Source organism: Leuciscus leuciscus, assembly GCF_965113295.1.
Source record: "Leuciscus leuciscus genome assembly, chromosome: 2".
In the NCBI taxonomy this organism is placed as follows: Eukaryota; Metazoa; Chordata; class Actinopteri; order Cypriniformes; family Leuciscidae; genus Leuciscus; species Leuciscus leuciscus.
In genome coordinates, this window is record NC_138726.1 from 8,917,749 (window position 1) to 8,942,824 (window position 25,076).

The 25,076-nt window shown below is 37.5% G+C and overlaps 1 protein-coding gene across 1 annotated transcript in view; it reads right to left on the minus strand.

Moving 5' to 3' along the window:
• The window catches only part of phlpp2 (PH domain and leucine rich repeat protein phosphatase 2), a 72,222-nt gene that overhangs the window by 43,177 nt on the left and 3,969 nt on the right, over positions 1-25,076 (minus strand). The window contains exon 3 of the mRNA XM_082161300.1: positions 17,700-17,833. Coding sequence (XP_082017426.1) covers positions 17,700-17,833 — 134 coding nt within the window. The remainder of the gene's footprint in view (positions 1-17,699; positions 17,834-25,076) is intronic.

Below are 25,076 nucleotides of genomic sequence, written 5' to 3' on the forward strand. Positions count from 1 at the left end.
GATTTAGTCAGGCTTTTGTCACATTAAACTTGCTTTGCTCCATCTAATTACATAACATACTCCTCTTCAGCTCCTCTGAAGGTGACATCAAAAACGAGGACCCGGCTCGGATATGGGCAATACTCTCAGGCTTACTGCCGGTCAGACTAGCACAAAGGGTAGACGACGACTCTTCTTCCCTTACATCCTTCTATAACCTATAACTTCACGGGGAGCAGTGTGAGTGCTAATACAGAGAGACTGTCTCAAGAGACTAACCACTCGCTGATGGCTCTTTGTTGAAGCTCTTTTGAGATGAGGGTCAGCGGATCAGACTCGGTGAGGGGATATGCTGTCTGGAAAGCTGCTGAGGAACAACAGACAGCGCTGACAGCCTGAGTGAGGCAGGACTCACTGTCTGATCACTGACAGCTCCAGCTCTGCTGAAGGACCATGGAGGGGCATTTCTGTGTGGGCGCCAGAGGCCAAATCCAGAATGAAAGCTCTATGAGAAAATATATATATAGAGAATATTTATGATATATTTGCAATGAGTTTCAGTAACAATATACGTGATGGTTTTAGGGATGCACCATATATTGCCATCATATCAGTTATTGGGCTGAATCTGGCCATTTTAGCGGTATTGGTCGATAGTATTTATATATAAATTATATATATAATGTTTTTATATATATATACACACTCTAAACAAAAATGGTGCTAAATAGCACTAAAAGTGGTTCATTGGCTTGTAATCATAGGGGAACCACTTTAAGTGCCATATAGCACCTACCTTTGTCAAATGGTGCTATGTAGAACCATAAGAGGTGCCATATAGCACCTTAACCACCCCAAAGAACCGCTAAAGAACCGCTGAAGAACCAAACTGGGCTTAACAGGTTCTTTAAATGGTAGTGGTGCTATACAGCACCTTAACCACCGCAAAGAACCCCTGAAGAACCGCTGAAGAACCATTTTTTTTTAGTGTGTATATATGATGTAATTCATATAAATTGTTCATATTTTTTATTTATAATTCATTCAGATAAGATAATATGGAATTTTAATATGACCCATTTATCAGTTATTGCTGATAAATTAAAATTATAGTTGGCTGATTATCACTGCTTACCTATTTAAAATGCTTTAGCAAAAATGAATAAAATAAAAAAGTATTTATATATGCACATTTTTTTTGTATTTATATTTTTAACCAAATTTCTTGCTCATTTTAGTGAAAAACATGCCCTTTTTATTTTACACTAGATTTTGACTATTTTCCATCTTGCTTTAAACATTTTAAACATGCTTTAAAATCTATCTAGATTACAATTCCTTAATAAATAATAACAAATACATAAATAAACAGATATTAAATTTCATTTTTTTTTAAAGATAACTTCCAAAATCACCACCCTGCTGTCACGTGCACAGACACAGAAACGTGCAATGACACCAGATCTACATCAACAAACCCATTTCCATCCAACATCTAAGAAAAGTAAAAGCCAGCCTAGTCAGCAGACTTCTGACCGCACATCTCTGCTCATTCTGCTGGATGACCACCTCCATGAGTCATAGGAATCAGTGACACGAGAGCTAATCACACACCAATGCCAAAGTGCTGACGCCAAATGAAACACCACCACAAAACACACACCACACCAACTAACCAATAACCTTCAGGCCAGTGGGAGAAGGCACTGGGATAGTTCCAGGATGACCAACACAAGATCCAGCCCAAAAGAGAGACAGAGTAAACTCACAGAGGAATAATTTAGCAAATGGGTCATTGCTGAAACGGCTCACTTCAAATACATCAGTATTAAGAGAAAAGATTGCCGCGACTGTGGCTGGGATGAATCCAGACTTTAAAGTGCCCCATTATGATTTTTATCGAATATTACCTTTCATGCAGTGTGTAATATAGATGTTTGTGAATGTAAAACTTCTGCAAAGTTTCAAAGATCAAATGTTATTGTCTTAAAAGTTAAAAAGTCTTAATGGTCCTAAAATTATATACATATAATTTCTTTTTTTAGCACCTGAATCATAAGATTCGTAGTAAGTCAGTTCAAAGCAGAATATTTTCAGTGTTTCCACACCAGAAACTAAAGCAGACGGGTGAACATGGACACATTTCTTGATTCACCTGAAACAAATGTCACGCCATATGATCGCACTCCCGTCATTCAACCGGAGGTGCTAGTAAATCACATGACCCATGACATACGAGTGACTGTACAATCATCAAACACAGATGAGTCTATTCTAGCATGCTAAATCCCAGTGAGCTCAGCTGTCTGACATCATAGTCAGCCGAGTGAGCTGGAAAAACACGGAAAGAGAGTCTGCAACTGTACAACCCACAAGACCACAGATATGAAATAGACTTTCCTCCTGAATCTCCACTAATAGAACAAGAGTGTGACTGAGTGATAATGCACTGAGATACATTAGAGGCCAACATGATATGCTTTCGATGTGGTACACAAGCGCTCAATTACATGGAGGAATCCTCCGTAATTGTAGGAGAACCGTCTGTCTGAGAGCAGATGAAAGCCTTCAGTCGTGGAAGCAGGACCCCTAAAAGTCCTCCAATCAGGCCTTGCAAGCAAGTCTTCAGCACTAGAGTGGCTGCCAAACAGCAAAGATGTGGCTCGCCCACACTGGAAAAGCCTCCAGTAAAGCGATTCATCCTAGTCTCTGGTCTTCATGCCTCCAGCTGATATTACACTTGATGATGCTGTTACTAGTCCTGCCATGGGAGAAAGAGTGACAGAGACTCATGAAACCCCTCATTTTTGCACGGTCAGTAAAAGGAGGAGGTTTGAAACGCTCCGCCAAGTGTAAATGCATCTGGATGTTCAGGCCACATTCATAAACTTCAGTCCTCCCAAACGGAAACTTCAGAAGATAGAGTCAAAAAAAAAAAAAAAAAAAAGAAGGCCTAAATTTTAGATGTATGTATTTGAATTACACAGTTAAAAAAAAAACTAAACAACCATTTAAATTCTTTTTTAAATATTACCCTTCATGCAGTGTGTAATATCGCTGTTTGTCCATGTAAAAGGTCTGCAAAGTTTCAAAGATCAAAGTGCATGTCAAATAAGGTTATTGTCTCCTAAAAGAAAGAAGCGATTGTGAAACGAATCGTCTCATTTCCTATTACTAACCTACGTAACAATTTAACAAATTTGCATAATGCCAGCCTATGGTCTTCACTGGCTGCCTAAGAATGACGTTTACTTTGCCCCTCAAACACTGTAGTTGTAGCTGAAGACTGGAAGGGTTTGGTTCATGTTGTCGACATGTCGAGAAGATGCTGTTTTCTGGGCTACGAAAGCAAATCCACTTTGCATGCACTTCAAAAGCATGAGGACTCATTAGGGGTGTAACGGTTCACAAAATTCACGGTTCGGTTCGATACGATACACTTGTGTCACGGTTCGGTTCGGTACGGTTCGGTACATTTTCGATACAGCAAAAAGAAAGAAATGCCAGAGAAATTTCCTTGATTTAATTTTTTTATTCTTTTTTTTATTAAAACTAACATCATAAAGTATGATATTTTTTTACTTTGAGCAATTCTAGAGCTATAATTGACTCTTCTTAGGAGCATATAAAACAAAACAGCTCCTTGGGAAAAATGAAATGTAATATAGTAGTAGTTATAAACAAAGGTTTATTTTAGTTCAGATTAACATTTGAGGGCAGCAATTGTATTCATAATGGGTCTCATTCATGAAACATTCGTAAATATACGAGTAAATATGTGAGTGATTTGCACGTAAAGAGACATTCCCGAAAATTCTTCTCCTCATTCACAAATACTTCGTAAACGTCAGATTTGATAGTGAAATGTGTGTGTGGGTTAATGAATTCCAATCAGTCATAAATGGGACGCGCGCGTGCACGCTCATTCTCAATTACCATAAATCCCGCCCATTAAAACTGACTGACAACTATATATGGGCATCATATTATGACACGAAACGAAGGATTTCAACATGTCTTCTCAAAAGCGAATGAAGAAGAGAAATTTCTCAGATGCAGAAATTGATTGTTTTATTATCAGAAGTTCATTCAAAACGCCACATTTTATTTTCAAGCGTACATAGTGGCGTATCAGGTCCTAAAAAAAAGGATTTTTTAGATAATAATGCTTTTACCTAAATGCTTTAGGTAAAAATGCTTGGCAGCATATTACAGATGCATTTAATGGAGTTTCATCTAATCGAACAGTCCCAGAAGTGAAAAGAAAATGGTTCGACATGAAGCTTGACTGCAACACTTGTGACTTGCGGAAAAAATAAATAAATGAATAAACAGCTTGAATATAAAAATAAATAAAAAAATAAAAGACTTGCGGACTTGTGTTCCGTTTGCAGATGCTATTACTGCCTCTCGTAATAAAAGTAAAAAGAAAAACCGTATGTAATTACTATATATAATATTTTTTCAAAATGCTGTGTAAATACCGATTAAGCTGAATTAAAATGCAGCCTTATTAATGAGCAAAACGTTCGGATGTTAAACGCACTATTTACGCGTGGCTGGGAGCAGGTGTAGGTTTCTTTCGTACCAACTAACATTTGGAAAACACGAACATTTTAGTGAATCCGAAAATTTACGCTAGAACCACTTTACACACGATTTACACAAAAATTCGTTCTGCTCGTGTTTCATGAATGAGACCCAATGTCAAAATAAAACCGACGTAATGTTACTTGAAGGCATTATAGCCAATTATTCCTGCCAAACTTCCATGTTTGCAGTTAGTGTTACTACAGTAAATCCATGGTGAATGTTGCTGATCTGTGGACACTGGATAGTTCATTTATGGCACAATGTTTCTTCCAGGTTTCCACGTCAGCGCTGTTTGATCCGTTAATAACGGAGAAATGTGAATGTTTCTCACTAGATCTCGCAGCGATGTTATTACTTCTGTGGCGAATTCCAATGCTTTCTTTACTGGATCTCTTATTAGCGCTGTGTAGTAGCAGTGCATGATCACGATCGGCTCGCGCTGCACTGATAAACGGTCCTTCAACCACACAATAACGAGCAGTTTCGTTCTGCTTGCATTACGTTTGCCATTTGATGTTGGGCAATGTTGTGGTCGCGCCGGCGTCTCTTACATTATGAGCGTGCCTACATTTGAAATAACGAAATTTTGGTCGGCAGGAAAAAAGGTCCAACGAACCGTACGGTTCAATACGAATACGTGTATCGTTACTGCCCTAGGACTCATTGATACGGAAAAAACAACGTCATAGTATCACTTTTATCACCGTTTATCAAGCACTGAGGAAGATCCAGAGCTGAACTTCAGATATGATCATAGGGGTTTCGTTTCCGACACGCGCTGTAAGCGTTAGACCAATCACCACAGACTGGGCCATCTGACCAATCAGGGCAGAGTAGGCTCTTGGGAAGGAAGGGTTTAGAGAGACCGAATCATCGAACGAACTGTTTCAGACTCTTAGAGAAATGAGGTGATGTGCAATGTATATTAGGCATTCAAAACAAAATAAGGAAACTTTAAAATAGCATAGGGGCACTTTGTTCATCATCAATAAATTAAATTTGTTTCAATCTCTACTAAACTAATTGAATATTGCTTGTTCTACATCATATTCATACTTTTAAACGTAAAAAATATTTTCCCCACAATGAACAGATTTGTGCTGATTCGAAGCAATTTGAATAAATGCATTTTGAAAACATGATTATTTACATAAAATTAAATATATCCAAATAAAAGACAAAAGACGCAGCTTTCAGATGCAATTTCAGCTGTTACGGGATCGAACGCACAGGATTGTGGGATATCAAAAGCAGCGAAGTATACATCTATGCTGCCTTCAAAAATCAATCAGATAAAGGTATCTCTGTTGACAGGATGTGACACTAGAATCATTAGCATGCAAGCATGACACCAGGAGACAAATGCAACAGCTACTTTCAAACCAGGAAAATTATTAGGCCTATTCGCAAACCAATACTTCTGATTGTCTGGAAAAGCACCTGTCTCATGAATATTACTAAGAGTTCCTGCTGACATACAGTATATGTTGAAATCTAGTGTGAATACATTACATTCACTTGATTTCAACCCCACAAAATATAGTCTTAACACAAAATAAGCTAAAAAATAAAAATACAATATAAATCACATGCACCTTAAAATGAAAACTACCTTGACTTCCATTATGTACAACAAGACCATATGCATCACCTCAAAAAAAAAAGTGCTTTAGTGCTTTATGAGCCTTTAAAGAAACAAATGAACCTTTAAAATCACATTCTCTTTACAAAATTCTGACAAAAACATTTTATTTCTTCAATGAGTTTCAGCATGGACTGGCTTCAAAGAGTTTGGCCTCCATCAAAGAACAAAGTCTCGAAATGATCTGACTCCTGCAGAGTTCAGAAATAACATCCCCCGTATAGACCAAAGATGAATAGGTCCGCTTGTTTAAACGATATAACATAGCATAGATTAAGCCTGCTCGCGGGGGGGGGGACCAGTAGGGGCGGAAATACAGGTTTACTCAGGGCTCAGCTAAGAGCAGCATGAAGCCCCGCTAATAACAAACATATAACAAAAGTGATGGACTTTGACTGAGAAATCTGTTAGTGGCATTTTCATCAGGAGTCTTTATGAGGAAAATGAATACTGACCCTGTTTAACCCTCTGAGTCTGGTGCTGTTTTTGATCGAAACATTTTACGTTTCGTTTTGAATTTTTTACTTCATCGGAATGGTAGGAAACTTGGCAAAAGGTTTCAGCACTTACTATGTGAACACACAAAAAAATCATGGACATGATTTGAAAAGGTTAAATGGCCCAAAAAAAAAAATGTTTGCGATAATAAATGACCGCTTTGGAAACGAATTGGAAGCGAAATTCATCTAGTGGAAACGTGTGGTACTGCGCCCAAACAAGCACATTTTTTGAGATATCAACCTCAAATTTGGATCAACTTGTTTAGACTTATGGTTTTAGAGTAGAACATGTTTTGGAAAATATAGAGGCTATTTCATATAAAATTAAAAAATATATATTTATATTTCATAATAAACTTAAATATATTTTTTTCAGTTTCACTTTTTTCACTTCAATAATCTTCCAACTGTCTTCTTTAAAATATACCAAACTTAAGTCTGTGATCCAAAGCATTCAAGATTCATGACAGTTTAAGTTGTAAATTTAATTTTCAGGTCTATGTTAAAAAAGTGATTAACAAGTAATAAATGGATCGTAACTATTCCATCAATATAATTTAGTACCATAAAATCCTCTAAAAATACGAAATGTTAAATTAAAAACATTATCGAACTAAAATAGTACATTAATTTCATTGAAATAAAAAACAAATCTGCTACATGAGTAGCATTATGTCAAGCATGCAGCTGAAATGTGACAAATATAGTATATCACATTAATGTCACATGTTAAATATACACATGCTGACACTAATATCTGTAAGTGTTACTTCCTATTTCCTGCAACTGCATTCAAATGAATGTATTAGTTCATCACAAAAGACTGATCTCAATAACGAAGACATAACAAATACATTATTAACAAGCTACACATTTGTTTCCAAATGGATTGTATGCCCTCTCTGATTTGTCTCAATTCATTCACCAGACCACAGATTCAACAATGCACACTGACAAAAAGAGCCAAAAAGTATCATAATAGATTTTTGAACACACAGTATATCATGTAAATATGAATATAACTCAGATTTCCAAAACAGGAAGAAAAAAATGAAAGAAATGAGCAAAACATGGTCTGAATACGTCTGCATGTGCTCTAGACAGGTCTCAGCCCACGATTCTCCGTCTACTTCCTGAACATTACCTCTGAAAGTTAAGGCTCCTCGCAGATCAATACCTTATTAGTGGCTAAATCCAGCAGCACAGATGATTTATTTTTGTAAAGCCACAGCAACAGCCAGCGGATGCCATTTCAAGAGGAAATTTGGTGCAGAAGTAGTAGAGCTGGACGATTAACCGTTAAAAGATCGAGATCTCGATTTAAACACCCACACAATCTTATTCCTAAATGCCAAAAGATTCGACTGTGCCTATAAAACCTTTAAAAAGTATGATCACAGCGAACATTCAAATTTGCATTTTTGCTGTCACTATAATGTAGTACATGTAGTTATGCAAGTACTACATAACTACATCAGCAGTTATGTAGGCTAATGGGAATGAATCAGCGTCGCAGTCTTTTCAAAAACACAGTATCATTATTTAGTACTGGGATGAAAGTTTATAGTTCAGATATAAAACACTGATGTCTATGATAGCAATTGAAAGTAACGTCAAATGAAGATCGCATCAATTACATCGTTACACCAGTAGGTGGCGACAAGTGACTGTTACATTTATTAGTCATCGAATCATTCGTTCAAGAGATTCATTCAAAAATGATGATTCATCCAGTAATGAATCAAGTGAAGTCTTTATGAGTGAGTCATTGAATCATTAATTCATTCAATGACTGTAGTAACCTCTAGTAAATCACATGTTATTTTGTTTAGCTGTCTATTTAGAATCATGATCTCTATTTTTAACCAAAACATTGTGATTCTCAATTTATCCAGAATCGTGCAGCTCTAAAAAAAGGAGAAGTAAGGACTACAAAGAAACACCCAACCACGCAGGACCAGTCCAGTACTCAGGGTCAGTTTTTGCCTACAGTGTCTCTTGAGTCAGCATTTAGCGATGTTCACTCCCTCAGATTGTTCCATGACCACAGCAGGATTTTTTTTAAAGAGGGAGAGGACTGAGGAAACTGACTAATGTGTTTTCTGTAATCAAACACTCTATAAATAAGCTCTTCAGAATTTTAAGAACATCCGTGCACAAGAATACAACATTTAAAGAGGCCATATGTTGAAAAACTCTTTGTGTTCTTATTAATCGTTGCATTTGATGTCAATGAAAGAACATTGAAAACTCAAAAAAAAAAAAAAGACCATCTACTGAAAAACAAGCCGCAGTAACAACTTATCAACTCTCTGATATCAGAAACCCTGAGCGTTAACATGTGACTTCATTTGCAGGCTAGTGACGGCTCTTTGGTGTTCAGCAACGTGGCAGTCCACTCAGTGACATAATAAGAAAGAGGTAGTACAGTATCTAATGAGCATGGCCTGGTACAGATTTCACAATTTGATTCGATTTACAAGCTCTCAATTTGATTTGATAGAATATTGATTCATTTAAAAGTATTTCAACTAGACTCTCTTACACTACAAATGAAGGTTCCAAAAGGGGGTTTTCGTAGCGATGTCATAAAAGAACCATTTTGGTTCCATAAAGAACTTTCATTGAACAGTTCTTAAAATAACCTTGAAGAACATTTTAATCATCTTAAGAAATGTTTTTCACCATAAAGAAGCTTTTGTGGAATGGAAAGGTTCCCCATGGATGTTGAAGCGAACCATAGATGCCAATAATACACTTTATATTTAAGAGTGTAAACAAATCTTTCTCAACTAATGCTGAAAATAGGGGACCCTGTCCGCTAATATTCAAGGCTAAAATTAACAACAGAGCTCAAATTATTAAATTCAGCTGCGGATAATAAATACTCATAAAAACTAATATTGTAACCACATTTATTTGAACTTTCTAATGATATCTTTATGATTCTACTTCCAAGATGTTGTTAAAAATAAACATTCAAACGCTGGCTGTCATAAATACTAAATTTATTGAAATGTATTAAATTAAGACCTTGCTAACAGGTAAAAAAAACAAAGAATATGTAATATAGTGTATCTTTTTAGCTAAATTCTCTCCTCTAAAGAGTTAAAAAAAAAAATGTTATAGCTAACTATCAAGCTATCCACATTGAATGGCTTTCCTGAGGTAAATGTAGCATTTCGTGACATACACACTAAAAAAAAAAATGGTTCTTCAGCGGTTCTTTGCGGTGGTTAAGGTGCTATATAGCACCACTACCATTTAAAGAACCTGTTAAGCCCAGTTTGGTTCTTCAGCGGTTCTTTAGCGGTTCTTTGGGGTGGTTAAGGTGCTATATGGCACCTCTTATGGTTCTACATAGCACCATTTGACAAAGGTAGGTGCTATATGGCACTTAAAGTGGTTCCCCTATGATTACAAGCCAATGAACCACTTTTAGTGCTATTTAGCACCATTTTTGTTTAGAGTGTGATATTAGTTTATGTTTAGTAGGCTACTAAAAATAGTAGTAAAGAGGAAGATACTAAGGAGGAAGTGCCATTTTAACTAATCTGTCACAGCATGTTAAAGAGCGTCAAAGTGACATTTATCGTTTAAATTTCATGAAACAATTGACAGAATTTGAAAGCTGAGACTTTGTTTTATAACAAAGTAATATGGGGTTAGAATTGTTGCATTATTCCAAATAAATAGTCCAATTATTTGCAGATTTGTCTGTACGTCTTGACGCTAGAAGTGTTTTAAAATCCACAAATGCATGCAGGGATCTACAAATGCACAGGAAGAGATTCACAAAGGTCAGGCAGAGTTGTGTTTGTGACAAATCAAATTTTTTGGAAATATTTTTTTATGTGCAAATCTCATTTTTATTTATTTGTGAATTTTATTCATTTCTGTGAATCACTTTACATTTATTTGTGAATTCAATCTATTTATTTTGAGTAATGCAACAATTCTAACCCCATGAAGTAAACCTAAAGTTTTAGTGATTATTGGTTGGGAGAGCTTTATTTGCACATCAACTGAAAACAGAATAGACAATCATAATTTGACCTGCAAGATCAATCTTTTAATGTCAAAACATAACCAACACCACCTGATCAACTTTTCTCTTTGTTCATCTGAGAGTTACAACTCAGATACAACAGCCAAACAAAATCTAAAGTTAATGATTTAAGGGTCAAGAGCCCAACTAAAGCGAACACCGATCACCATAACGGTGTCTTAAAAAAAATTCTCCTTTGGTGATTCTGCTTGTTAACATCAGGTGTCTTCAATAATGATCAATCATCACTCAATGAATCACTTAATTAGCTCATTACCTTTAACACTCTTGAGTGTTAATTTAACACTCATATTTGAACACTTTAACACTCTTGAGTCTGGAGCCATATCAACTCCCAGGAGAGTTCATTTAACACTGGAGATTTTGCTGTGTGGGATTAAAGAATCAAGAGGTTTGTTAAAATGAAGATCAATTCAAATCAAGAATTCACTCTCTGCAATTCATAACTAATTTACGTTTCGGCGAATTGGTGGCTATCTGCATGCATGCTTGCTTTTTTTTTTTTATAAAAAAAAGAAAGAACCCATACGAATCACATTGTATGGATTCATACGAAATGGTTTTCTCATGAGATGAGTGTTTGTCTGTAACGAACGATAACCATAATGATAATTATGTGGCATTCACACAAACGCGCACTTAAGTTCTGTCTGTCGTTTTAAATGCTCAAGCTCTTTAAAGCAGGATGGATTCTGATTGGCTGTCAATGTTTTTAGCGTTCATCAGCTGAAAAAATGTATTGTGAAAGTGTTTCCAACAATATCGTTTCTCTGTGCCATTATCATTATAGTTGTGGCATGGACTCTGCTATTCTTTTAAATTTAGAACGATTTTTAAAACGATTGCCCTGTTTCACAGACAAGGCTTAAGTCTCATGCTTAAATGCATGTTTAAGATGTTTTAACTGAAAGCTACATGCAATTACATATCTTAAAATATGTCAGTGCCACTGTTTTGTCTCAGGATGCACAGCAATAATGCTTTTTTTCCTAAGGCAAGTTTAACAAAAACTACTTAAATGTCCTAATTTAACTAGGGCCTTAATCCTGGCTTAGTCTAAGCCCTGTCTGTGAAACCAGGCCTATATCTTAATTGTTAGTTATTGTCTTTGGTGTGAACGGGCCTTTACTCAGGTCAGGAGTTTTTACCACAAAACGAGTGGCCAAATCTGGCCAGCACTTAAGCCACCAGCCTGAACTCACTGTGAGGACAGCAATCTCTCTCTCTTTCTCTCTTCCTTGATTTATCTAGGCATTTGAAGAGCTCCAATGAAGAGTCCAAAAGTCCAGCTGCCACTCAACTGCGATTTCCACCAACGGGCCAACTAACACCTTTGCTGAAACGAGATATTCCTGAGATACTGAGGCACAACTGTAAAATTTATGACATCATTTAAGACATTTTACAACATCACAGATAGCATTTGACATGATCAGGACTGGAACGGTTTACAACTAAGAGCTGATACTACTGTTAACTTGCATAATTTCTCTCCAATAATTAGTATTGTATCACTCTTTCATTGCACAGTAGTTCAATATGACACTGATTCAGGGATACGGACATGCTCACTCACACAAAATATGCATTCATACTGTATTTAACACATCACTATCACTGAATCTCTCGCGTATTAGTGGAAATCACAATGGATGATACATTATTACCGCAATACCCTGTTGATATTGTTATTGCAAGGAGCTTTCTGATTTTTAGCAGCTTCGCTGTACCTTGAACCTCTGCTGCGAACAATTACACAATGATACACCTTACAAGGATAAAGGCAATTTCACCACTGACACCACTGACACCTCAAATTCACTCTGCTCTACATCTGTGATTGTCTACGCACTATTTATTCTGCTACATAACATGTAAATCATATTCATCACACTGGCTGCTTCAGTGTCGAAATATATAGTATATTGTATCAATTCAACACAAGAGAGAATTCTTTCACACACAGTATGAGTTGCAGTCTGACACGTTTCTCCACCCCCGTTTGATTGACAGGACACCGATTGTAAGCCCTGATCATTAGCTGTTTTTTAACAACCGATGGACGATAGTGAAAATAATTTATTTTATCGGCCGATACATTAGTGCATCCCTAGTTTAAATTTATGTTTGCAATTAACTGAACTTTAAAGAGATTTTGATCCACTTAAGTAGGACTTAAGTCAACTTTATATGTAATTTCAGAATTGCTTCCATTTTTTTTGAAATATGGTTAAAATGTACTGGCAGGTATTTATGGTAAACTAAAATATACTTTAATGTAATTTCTATTGAAACTTTTATGTCATAAATATATTTGTAACTACACATTTGGAATGATGAAGATGCAATTTAGCACATTTAAAATCTATTAAAAGTAATATCGAAAAAAGGTCCTTGCACACAGAGTCCGAAATTTTCATATATCGTTTTTTTCGTATTCGTCATTCGCTGGCTCTGAATTGTCAAAACACCATTCAAAATACTTGCTACGAATTCGAAAAACGCAGAAAATCGAACCCGATCCGAATTTTTTTTATGACGGACGAAAGTTTCGGTTTTAAAGTTTAAACGTTTATTTTTTTTACATTTCAGACTCAGAAGTGTGCAAGGACCATAACACTTTTAAAAAGTATTTAAATGTGTTAAGAAACAGTCATGAAAGTCTTAGTTCTAATTATTAATTATTTAAATATATAATTTTTATTAAGTTTTAATAATATTATATTATCTGCAAGAAGTTTTTTTTTATTTACTTAAGATTTGAAGTACACTACAAGTGCACATTCAATACACTTGAACACAAAGAATATCATATCCACATAATTGTTTTAAACCAAAAGAAATTAAAAGTACTTTTCATAAAAATTCTGTAAACTCACATTTGTTCTATTTGTTATATCATGGAGGCCGTCTAGTTGAGATCAAATACAATACAATGTTTATTTATAAAGCACAATTTAAAAACAACCGAAGTTGACCAAAGAGCTGTACACAAAAAATAATATATATATATATATAAATATAAAGGTAATAATATTAATATTAGAATAAAACACAAGCTGTAAAATAGGTGTAACATATGAAAGTAAAATCATAAAACAGCAAGTCAAGATATATTAAACGCCAAAGAAAATAAATGAGTCTTAAGAGTAGACTTAAAGGTAGATAAAGTTGGGGCAGTTCTGATATGAACCGGGAGACTATTCCATAGTTTAGGGCCGATGACAGAAAAGGCACGATCACCTCTATTTTTTAGTCTTGTCCAATTAACCAGCGTCTGTCATAACCTGACCTTCGCATGTTTGTTTATAAAATATTTTTGTTAATTTCATAATGATTTTGCTATCAATAACACTGAACTACTCTTAGCTGTATTTATTTACCACATTTAACAATGTTCAAATCTAAACTGCACCACATTTCCACAGATTTTCAACCTAATCAGCGCATAAAACGCACCCATAAAATCAATCTGGGCCTGATCATGGGTAACAATAGGGTCTGTGAATTATGAAGCTCTAAATATTTATAATAAATAATAATAATAATAATATTACTGAATGAGAGTGGATCATTCAGCACCTACAGGTGTGCTAACATGGTCATGATCACAAATAGATTTTAATTTATTCTCATATGAGAACAAAAACAGTCATTTCAAACGAAGTGCAATTTGTTATACCCATGAAACTGTAAAGCCTTGCCATGTAAAATAAACACAAGTAAAAATCAATAGTTGGCATCAGTAGACAATGCAACATTGTGATAAAGTACTATAATAAAACTATTCGATATTGATCGTCCTCCTCACCTCTGAGATGTAGGGAAGGTTGTTTGGAGGGTTTAGGACAGTGAACACACAGAACTCTATTCCGCTAGTCTCACCTGTCCCCGGAGTCACAGTGTACAAATGAGGAGGATGCAGGTCATCTGTTCAGTCTCCGTGGCTATATATCAGGCGGACGTGCAGGACTGTACCTCACCACTACGCCCCTGACAGGACCTGAGGATGAGAAATGGTATGTCTCCGTTCCTCGGCGGCCCTGACAGATGGGCATTTACTCACTGCCCCGGACCAAGGGGAGCCGTGGGTTACTCAGGCCCAGAGAGAGTCTGCGTCTAACAGCCACTGCTTAAAAACACTCAGGAAGGACATTATGGAGGACACATTCCATATGCAAGGAATTTTCATTTCAATTTTGATAAAGCTTTCTATTATTTAATGCGCATAATAATACGCACGATTATTATTACAGCTCATGCTTAAGGTTAGGTACAGTATCTGAACCAATGTTATTTACTGTATATATGAAGGTAAGGTAAGGAGTGGGTGTGAGAGAGAGGAGGGGAGCGGTAACAACCAGGACCGGCAGCGTGTGATGAGGCACACCTGAATCTAATGGAGCCTCCTCACCGCCGCTGTTAAATATCAAGCGTGGCGTCAGTTCTCGCAGGTCCTGTTAGCTCGCATCAGAGGACTCTCAGCTGATCCACGTCTATCTATAGGTATACGACACCTATCACAGCATCCATATATAAGCTCCACAATATTATCAGCAGCTATCGCGTTTCTCAGGAGCTAATTACCCTCCTCCATCCCCAGCTCCTCCTCTCGTCCAGTCAGGATATGGCATTCTGATTCCCCTTTGAATCAGACTAAATTCTCGAAATATGTTGTACATTAAAATATTTAATAATGATATCTGCAATACATTTATGTTGTTCTGTTCTGTTTACCCTAAGGGGGGTTATTGCTGCTCTTCCTGCTCTTATCCATGCCAGGCTTGCCCTGAACAGAACCACACCACCAATCCAAACTGTATGCTAATTGTCAATCGTATTTGACGATAGTGGTCCTGACAGAAACGGAGTGCGCCGCTCCTCGAGAGGTCGGTCTCTTTTCCCAGTGCATGCATGCTGGGGTCCTCGAGGGTCCAGGAAGGGAAGCATGGAGGGATTCCCAGACCACCATATGGACTGAGTCGCCGGACCCGTGGTCCAGATGGGAAGCAGACGTTTTGGCCGACAGGTTAGGATGCCGGGCCGCCACTCCCTCTCGTCGTGGCCTCAGGGAAGATGAGCTGCTGAGGACAAGCCACTACCTCTCGTGCCCAGGACCAGAGAGGGGAGCGCGTGTGGCCACCGGACCCCAAACCCTTGCCTAGACCCATCTGTACTGAACACTGCCCCTCCTTTACGATACCCCGGCACGACAAAGACAACAGATCCCCTGTTTATTTGGACACTTCATTCCCTTTTTGGACATAAAGTCCCCCTGTAGTCAATAGTTGTATCCCTTAAAACTCATCTTTGATCACCAAAATTATATATATATTTAAAAGTTTTTTCCAATTCCTATCCTAAAATTCGACATGCCTTAAAATAGCTTGAATGCAACTCTACACCCTTGCCTCATTTAGTATACGCGGTTCGATGAATATGGAAATGAGCCCCGCCTCCACTCACTCATACCAGCTCAGAGATCCACTCGTGGTTACAAGGTAGTTTGTGACGTCAGAAACACCAGCGATTTCAAACCGCGTTTTTGAGACTGTCTTTGGTTCACTGCAGTTTTAAGGAGAAAATACTTGACTTGTGCATTTGTACATGGTTTGTCTTAAAGCATATTAAAAACACCACATAGACATATAAACAAAATTAAAAACTTTTCCGAAGCCTATCCGAGGCTTGACGCCACACCCATTGTGTCTGTCTTTGCTCCTCTTGTCATATATATACACAAACACATGCACATACTGTACACACACACACACATACATACACAGCCCAGCCCCCCCAAAAAAAGGTTGCCGTTTGGATTTAAATAGCCAAATGCTTAAGAGTCTGCGACTGGATCATTATTGCAGTGATTATTATGTTTCTAGCATGTTAAATGTGTTAAGACACATCATGGCCATACTCCAGTCAAGGATGACAACGTCAAGGTTCATCAGGCTCAAATTGTGAAAAAATGGTTGGGAGGGAGCATAAAGAATCATTTTTACACATGAATTGGCCCATAAATTCATTGAAAGTCTTTGGGATGTGCTGGAGGAGATTTTACAGAGTGCTGGACCAAAAATGTATGAATCTCTTGATGAAAATAACATCACATTTATTTCCATCAAGAGGTGCATCAATATTTGGTATTGATATACATTGACATAAATGCATGTAATTATGGTGTGTGTGTGTAATTATAGAGAAAAATAAGAGGTAAATAAATATTAAAAAGTGTTTTCTATTTGTATTGAGTGGTTACTCAGGTTTTCATTCTTGACAGAGATTGGCAGTAAAAAAAAAAAAAAGTATGATGGTATTACAATGGATATCTGGACTGTTTTGGACATGCCATGGTCTGTGTTGTTATGATTTAATGCCAAAGCTACCGCATTGTGTAAACAGTACTTTTTTTTATAAGAACTAGAAGGAGGAAAAACACATTTTGCTGATGCTTTTTTCAATCTTGCTCTGCAACCTCAAACAACCTATCACATCATCAGAAATAGGTTTGTACATGATGGATACTGGAACAAAAGCATAATTGGCATCCTTTGTGTGACTGTAGAGAAAGAGCTAGAATCCCCTCAACACTGATGTTGACACACACTGATGCCTAACATGAGAAAACAGCCCATTATTCGTTCCAAAGCTGTCAAACCAAAGAGAGAATAGGGAAAAGCGTTGTATATGAAAACACAGATTTGAGCCCTTAGAGTAGTATTCGCACTGAGAATGGCAGGCAGAAACGGTACACGAGCATCCCTCTCACGCGGATACGACGGCTAAAAAAAACCCACGACTTAAAGAGTTTGCTCTGTAAAGCCAGCAAACTGTTCACAAAGCTCTGGGATTTTGGCCCGGTCAACAGAGCTAGCAGTGGCAGCGTTCAGGCTGAAACCGGCCCACAACTCACCACTGTAGAAGCGGATCATGCAGCTGAGGTCCGAGTTGGCGGCTTCCTGCTGGACACGGAGCGGGTCTTCATAGCCCATAGCAGTCAGGTATTCATAGACCATCTGAAGAGGACGCTCGGAGGGGTCCAGCCTCCTGCAAACAGGAGGAGACGCTAGTCAGACATGAGAACAAACTAAAATACAGTGTTCGAAAACATAAAGTGGCATATACTCAAATAAACTTCAGACATACATACACTACCGTTCAGAAGTTTGGTGTCAGTAAAGCTCTTATATGTGAATAAAAGACTAAATTAAATCTGTTCATCATATAAAGTGATCAAGTCTATTTAGAAATTTGGACTAAACCACTCAATTCATATGGATTAGTTTTACGATCTCTTCATGAACTTTTGAATTGTCAAAGTGGTAGTTGCGTAGCTGTCAATGGACGGACAGAAAGATCTCAGATTTCATCAGAAAGATCTTGATTTGTAGCCTGGGAAAACCAAGACAACTTCCGGCAAATTTAGATTTGCTCTGCAAGTAGTCTGGCAAAGAGCTCATTCAAGCCCATTTCTAATCCCTCGAAATCGCGGCACCAATCAGAAACGTTGGGGCGGGCTTTACGCGATGACGATCGCTCTGATTGGTTTTAGGTCTATCCAATTGAGCGACGTCCGTTGGTGAAGCGCAGCAACTTTTAAATGCATATTAAAATTGCAAACACATGAGGACAGTCTCCATGAAAGACCCACTGGCAGATGAACGTGCTACTACATTTCTCTCCGAAACGGTAGGAAATGAAATTAGATTTAATACAGGATTTTAACTGTGACAAGATGATTGACAGGGCAGTTTACGTGACAGGATGCGCGTGACAGATCCGTCCGATAAAGATGACGAAGTAGTATGTCCCAAAGCTTGCCTACTTTTTTGCTACACATTCAAAAGTAAATACCTTTTCTTCACAAAAAGAGTACATACTTTTATGGCGTAGTGTAACTTAGGCGAATTGGGACGCAGCATATGGCTTTACACGATGACGATCGCTCTGATTGGTTTTAGGTCTGTCCAATTGTGCCCAGAGGCATTTGAGCGACGTCCGTTGGTGACGCACCTTTGGAAATGAGTTATTAATGAAGCTTTGCCAGACCATAACTCAGTTACTACTGAGAATGGTCTGGTTTTAACCAGGCTACTTCATTTGTGTTCTGAAGATGAACGGAAGTCTTACGGGTTTGGAACGGCATGAGGGTGAGTAACTAATGACAGAATTTTCATTTTTGGGTGAACTAACCCTTTAAAGCCACAAAACCCCATCTTTGCTGAGGTTTCCAAATATGGACAGACTGGTACACATTATATGTTAAAGGTTTCACAGGTGGTATATAATGTTTATGGCACAATATTCACTAAGTAGTACGCAAGTATTGAACATCGGTGATGAGTGTGCAAATTTCCATGTGGGCCAACACACGACCCAGTGAGAGTATCCTAGCTCTTAACAAGCGTGATAACACACAGGTGTTTCGATTTAAGATCAGACTCTATCCTAACATCCTCCAGCAGTGACTCTCCCTCAGAGCTGGGTGTTTTCCCAGCCCGGCAGACAGATAATATATCCCAATCCAGAGGGATCACGTCTAGTCCAACTCAATATCTCAACATTCATTAAAGCGCTGAAGTGAAAGAACACCAAGCTCATGGCGTCTGACAATATTCCCTTTAAACAAAGCAAACAATCAGTCTGCTGATCTGTTTCGATGATCTGTTCGTGATGTGACGGCATCCTGCTTTTTATTAAAACCTGTCTGGCCTCATATTAGTCCACCTTTCGCAGCGCCGCCGCCTTTCTCTCCCTGATTAAATCGTCATCTCATTCCAAAGCTCTTATCCTGTTAAATAAAATAGTTTCACTTCACAATAAGGTCTCATTATTTACAACGACAACGACATACTAAAAATGGAAGTTTTTCCTTTGCGTTTTTGAAAAGTTTCTTGCATAGACGGCAACGTTGCCAAAACGATCCCCCGTTCACACGGATCTGAGAAAACGACAAAAAATGCTGCATTCTGCTGCCAGGCCAGTAGATGGCGATGTCACTTTGTAAAGAAACTACGCATATACTATAGACTCAACACGTAATACGCATGCGCATGATGTTACGGTTTCACAAATTACCGTTTTTGTAGTTTACCGTGAGACGATAACGGTATCTTTTTCAAAAACGAAACCCATTTTCAAAAGTTTGCGTTTTCAGGCGCCTGAAACGTCGCTGTCGTGTAAACGAACGGCCAAAACACATAAAAAGTTTTCAGTGTTTGGTTGAATATGATGTCGCGTAAACACCCCCTTAGTTAATGCATTAACTTACATTACAAATTGCGCAGCCCTACAAACAAGTACAGTGAAACTTGAGCTTTAAAAAAAGAAAAAAAAAGAAGAAAAGTTTATCAGGATTTTTCATGGAACTTTAAAAAAACAAAACAAAAAAAACATTGAAAATATAATAAGGAATTTGCAGTCCAAGCCAATAATGTTTTGTACACAACCAAATAAGTCTTCAATATTTTTGGGTTAATTTTCCTGGAAGAGAAAGTGTGATTTTAAATGAAATAATAGGAGTATAATTGCATGTAGATGACCTTAAAGCCACAAAACCCCATTTTTAATGAGGTTTCCAATAACAGTAATTCATTGTCCAAGCCCCATAATCGTCCAATTGCGCAGCGCCGCCACCTTTCTCTCCCTGATTAAATCGTCATCTCATTCCACCGTTCTAATCCAGTTAACGGCTCCTCGTTGCTCTGAAGCAGATAAACCAGCGGACAGTGCAAATCCGCGACCCATAGCCTGGCACTACCAGAATGCAGCTGCTCTGACCCACATGCTTGCCAACAGACCTATCAGATGTCCTCGTGTTAAAGCAGAGCAGGGGTCCGTCTGAGGCCCCGCACCTTCACGCTGAAGCCCGATTCAGCTTTCCTCTTTGCTTTTAGAGGCAGAGTGCAGCTGACAAGGACATTTTAGAGATTTAATGCTTTCTTGCTGCTTACCTGAAGTGAAATAAATAGCAGACCTGAGTAGAAAGCACACACACACACACACATCAGCAGATGTCCCTGTGAGCTGCCCTAATGTGCAGCCTCCTCACAGCTAATTCAGCTTAGCTGCCTGGCTTTACCTCGGCTCAGGGCTGGACTGCTTCCTGCGAAATGATGTGATTTCAGTCATCTCAGCCGCAGCCCAGTCATTCCCAGGAGGGCAGAGAGAGGGGAAAGCATGACTTGCTTTTCTCTCTTTGTCAGGCACACCTTAAAAACCACCACAGACACTACAGACGACACGCACCCTGAGAAAAGCACAAGCCCGCCTCGAGAGCGCGGGGAGTGTTGCAAACGCATGTATATTCCTTTGTTTTGCTGTTATCTTGCAAAGCCGCTATTGCTAATGTTCATAATTTAGGGTTAAAGGTCTTTGCACACTGAGTCCAAAATTTTCGTGTGCGTTTTTTCGTATTCATCATTCGGTGGCTCTGAATTGTCAAAACACCTCTCAAAATGCTCGCTACGGATGCGAAAAAACGCAGAAAGAGATCGAGCACAGATGTCGTTGTAGTTATCATTCTTGGTGTGAACAGGCCTTTAGGGGGGTTTCAAAATGTGGAAATCCAGATTTTAGTTAATTAGGGATAGTTCACACTAAAATGAAAACTTTTAACCCTGTATGACGTTCTTTGTTCTGTGGATGTGGAAAAATGTCTGTTGTTTCGTCCATAAGGGAAGCCAGTGGTCACCAAAACTGTTTGGTTACCAACATTCTTCAATATCTTCACTCGTATTGTGCACAAGAAAGTAAATTATGTAGAGAATTTTCATTTTTGGGTGAACGGTCCCTTTGAAAATCTCTGCTTTATCTAGGAACGGGAAAACATGACTTGCTAATAGCTATTGCTTTCGAGGAGATTGCTTATATTCTTGAGGGCAGAATATAAACAAATAAATCCTCTAAAAGATCCACATTTAAAACTTTCAGGAGTACACTAGCATATCCACCTCATGTTTCAACGTGGAAGTTAGTTATTTTCTGTGAATGTGCGATACGACTGAATTATTAGCAGCATAGTGCAGTAAAACTATCTGAACTACAAACAAGCGTGTTTTTGGTTACAATCATAATTAATTAAATAAATTAAAGGGGCTATATGTAGAATACAGAAACCCTTGTTTTTAGCGACACCGGTGGCCGTTAAGTGAACTGCAGCCAGAAACATACCGCTCGTGCACACATATAACGTAGTAGAGAGTTTGTTCGTGGCAAAGTTCTTTTTCGTTTTTCGCTTAGGAGTAAAAAGAAGTTGCAAATACCTTTGCAGCGACACACTATTAACGAACATCCTGACGCCGTCCACGCTACTGAGAGCAACGTTTAGATGAATATGTAGCCTAAATATGTGCTGCTCGCTTTCCTCTCAAGAAAAAAAAGAAAAAAGGAAAAAAGTGGTGAGAAAGCAGCAGTTAAGAAAGCATCCGATCGTAGCGATGTGGATGTGTTTACACCAGCTCTACAATTCACCGGCATCATGTCGACAGACGAGGTTATTAACATTACACTGTTATGATAATTTGATTATAAAGTATATTTGAGACTATAGACTATATAGATCTGGCTATGTGAGACAGACAATTATGTTGATATAAAAACTGCCTTGTGTGCAACTTAAATGTTTGTACTACTCAGTTTTAGCTATTTGAGTGTTGATGATTAAATAAGTTTAATTAATTAATTATTAATTAATTATTTCTTTTGGGTTTCGTTTTCGGCCAAGCGTAATCTGAATTTTTGTTTTTTGTTTCGACCCAGAATTTTTATTTCAGTGCATCCCTAATATTTTCACTGTTACTATTCCATAAACACAGAGATGAGTCAGGCTTCAAAAATAAACCATCAGCAAGACATAAATAGAAAGTAAAACATCATGCTGTACTTTCTATTTATGTCTCTTGTGAATCAATGTAAATAATTGCCGTTTTTAAAAACTGACAGAGCACCCGACACTGAACATCAAATGTCACAGATCTTCCTCTTCCTGTCAATATGTCATGACCTTTTTATTGCATCAGTTGGCTTGTTGATATTTTCACTGAAAAATGTATATTGTTAAAATGTTATTTAAATTCTTTATCTTTACAAAAAAAAAGCTAAAACAAAAAACTTATTAGGATTTCAATCTGAAATGCAGATATGATGTCACCCCATGATAGCTATACATTCTCACTCACACTTAACGATGACATAATGGTCATTTGTTTATAATTTTTTATTATAATTTCCATGTTCTAAAGTCTTTTTTCCACAAACCTCGTCTGTGTTAGTCGGCTAGATCTATTAAAAACAACATCATCACAGGAAATTAAATCGTCACAGGAAACCAAATGTTTAAGTCTGCAATGTATGGCACAAAAACAAATATTTATGAACAATGAAGACATAACCTTAAAGAGCACTTATGACGGGTATACTTTAAAAGAATATACAGTACTAAAGTACGAATGAAATGTTTGTGGACACTTAATTGTTGATTTCATTTAAATGAATAGTATTATAGTTTAAATTTATATGAAATTTAGGCCTGGAAGACAGAGTTTATATTAAGCCTTAGTTCAATTAGGACATTTAAGTAGCTTTCATATACATGCCTTAGAAAAAAGCATTACTGATGTGCATCTTGAGATGAAACAATGGCACTGACATATGTTTTAAGATATGTCAGAACAAGTTGCTTTCAGTTAAACAGCTCAAACATGCATTTTAGTCTGAGACTAGCTTAAGCCATGTCTGTGAAACCGGGGTTTGAGTTTCTTGACCCACTTAAGTAGGACTTCAGTGCATCTATATACGCAATTACATAATTATTTAATATTATCCATTATTATTTAATTCATTGTCTTTGAAATATGGTTAAAGTTCACTGCTGAATGTACTGACAAGCATTTATAGTGAACTAAAAATATACTTGAAAATCATTTCTATTAGAACTTGTATGTCATGTATTTAAATATATTTGTAATTACAGAGAAAATAATATCGTTGGAATCACTTTCAGAACGATTTTTTTCCAGCTGATCAACAATAAAAATATTGACAGCCAATTAAAGAGTTTAAATCGAGCATTAAAAGCGAATAAACAGAACAATATTGTGAGTTAGTTATCGTCTTGAACCCTTGGTGTGAAAGGGCCTTAAAGGGATAGTTCACTTTGAAATACATTTTTGGTATGTTTTAGCTTACCTCAAGGGCATCCAAGATGTAGGTGTCTTTTTGATCTGATCTGACGTGTGCGCAGACTGGTGCATAGATATATACACACTAGATGTCGCCTTGTCTACGGCAGTTTATTGGAACGAATGTCTTTAAGGCGACATCTAGTGTGTATATATCTATGGACCAGTCTGCGCACACGTCAGATCAGATCACTTGGACGTGGCTGTGTATAAGAGGTAAAAACGATATAAATACTGTTAGTTTTCTCACACAAACCGCTTGTTTCGTGTCTTAGGCCATCAATGTGTACTTACGATGGGGAATTGTTTAATTTGGACGACAGGGAATTGTTTTAATTTGGACTCTGTGCTTGTGTTTTGAAGTGGTGACCACAGACCTGCATTATATGACTGACAAACAAGAACGGTTTGACCTAAAAATATCAAAATTGAAACTACTGCGGAAAAAAAGACACCTACATCTTGGATGCCCTTGAGGTAAGCTAAAACATACCAAAAATTTATTTCAAAGTGAACTATCCCTTTAATGGGATAGTTCACCCAAAAATAAAAATGCTATCATCATTTACTCACCCTCAAGTTGTTCTAAACCTGTATAAATTACTTTCTTCTGTTGAACACAAAACATATTTTGAAGAATGCAACCAGAGAGTTGCTGGTCCCCATTAGGACCGCCCAGGGGCCGTCTGACTGACATGTAAAGCAACCAATCACAGTTCGTTATGTTTAGAGGTGTGAAAATGTAATGTTGATGTCCCTATAAATAACAGATCGGTGTGTAAAACCCTTGGAAGTATTTTAAAGAGTCTATGCCGCGAACATTACATACTTCACATACTTTTGTAAATCCAGCATTTAGTTGCTCCTGATAAGCGCTCATTGTCACAGTTATTTTTCCATGAGGGGGTTTGGCACCACAGCATCTTTGTTTTCAAGTGGACCGTTAAAAAACGCGACACCTGTAGAATCCAACCAATCAGATGACAATCTCGAAAATCCTGAAGTGTTTTCAGTTAAATGCATCAGACATTCAGCCAGCGGTCATTGAGCGTGACGTCTGAGACTGAGACTAGTCCCCGTTGACTTCCATAGTATGAAAAAAAAAAATA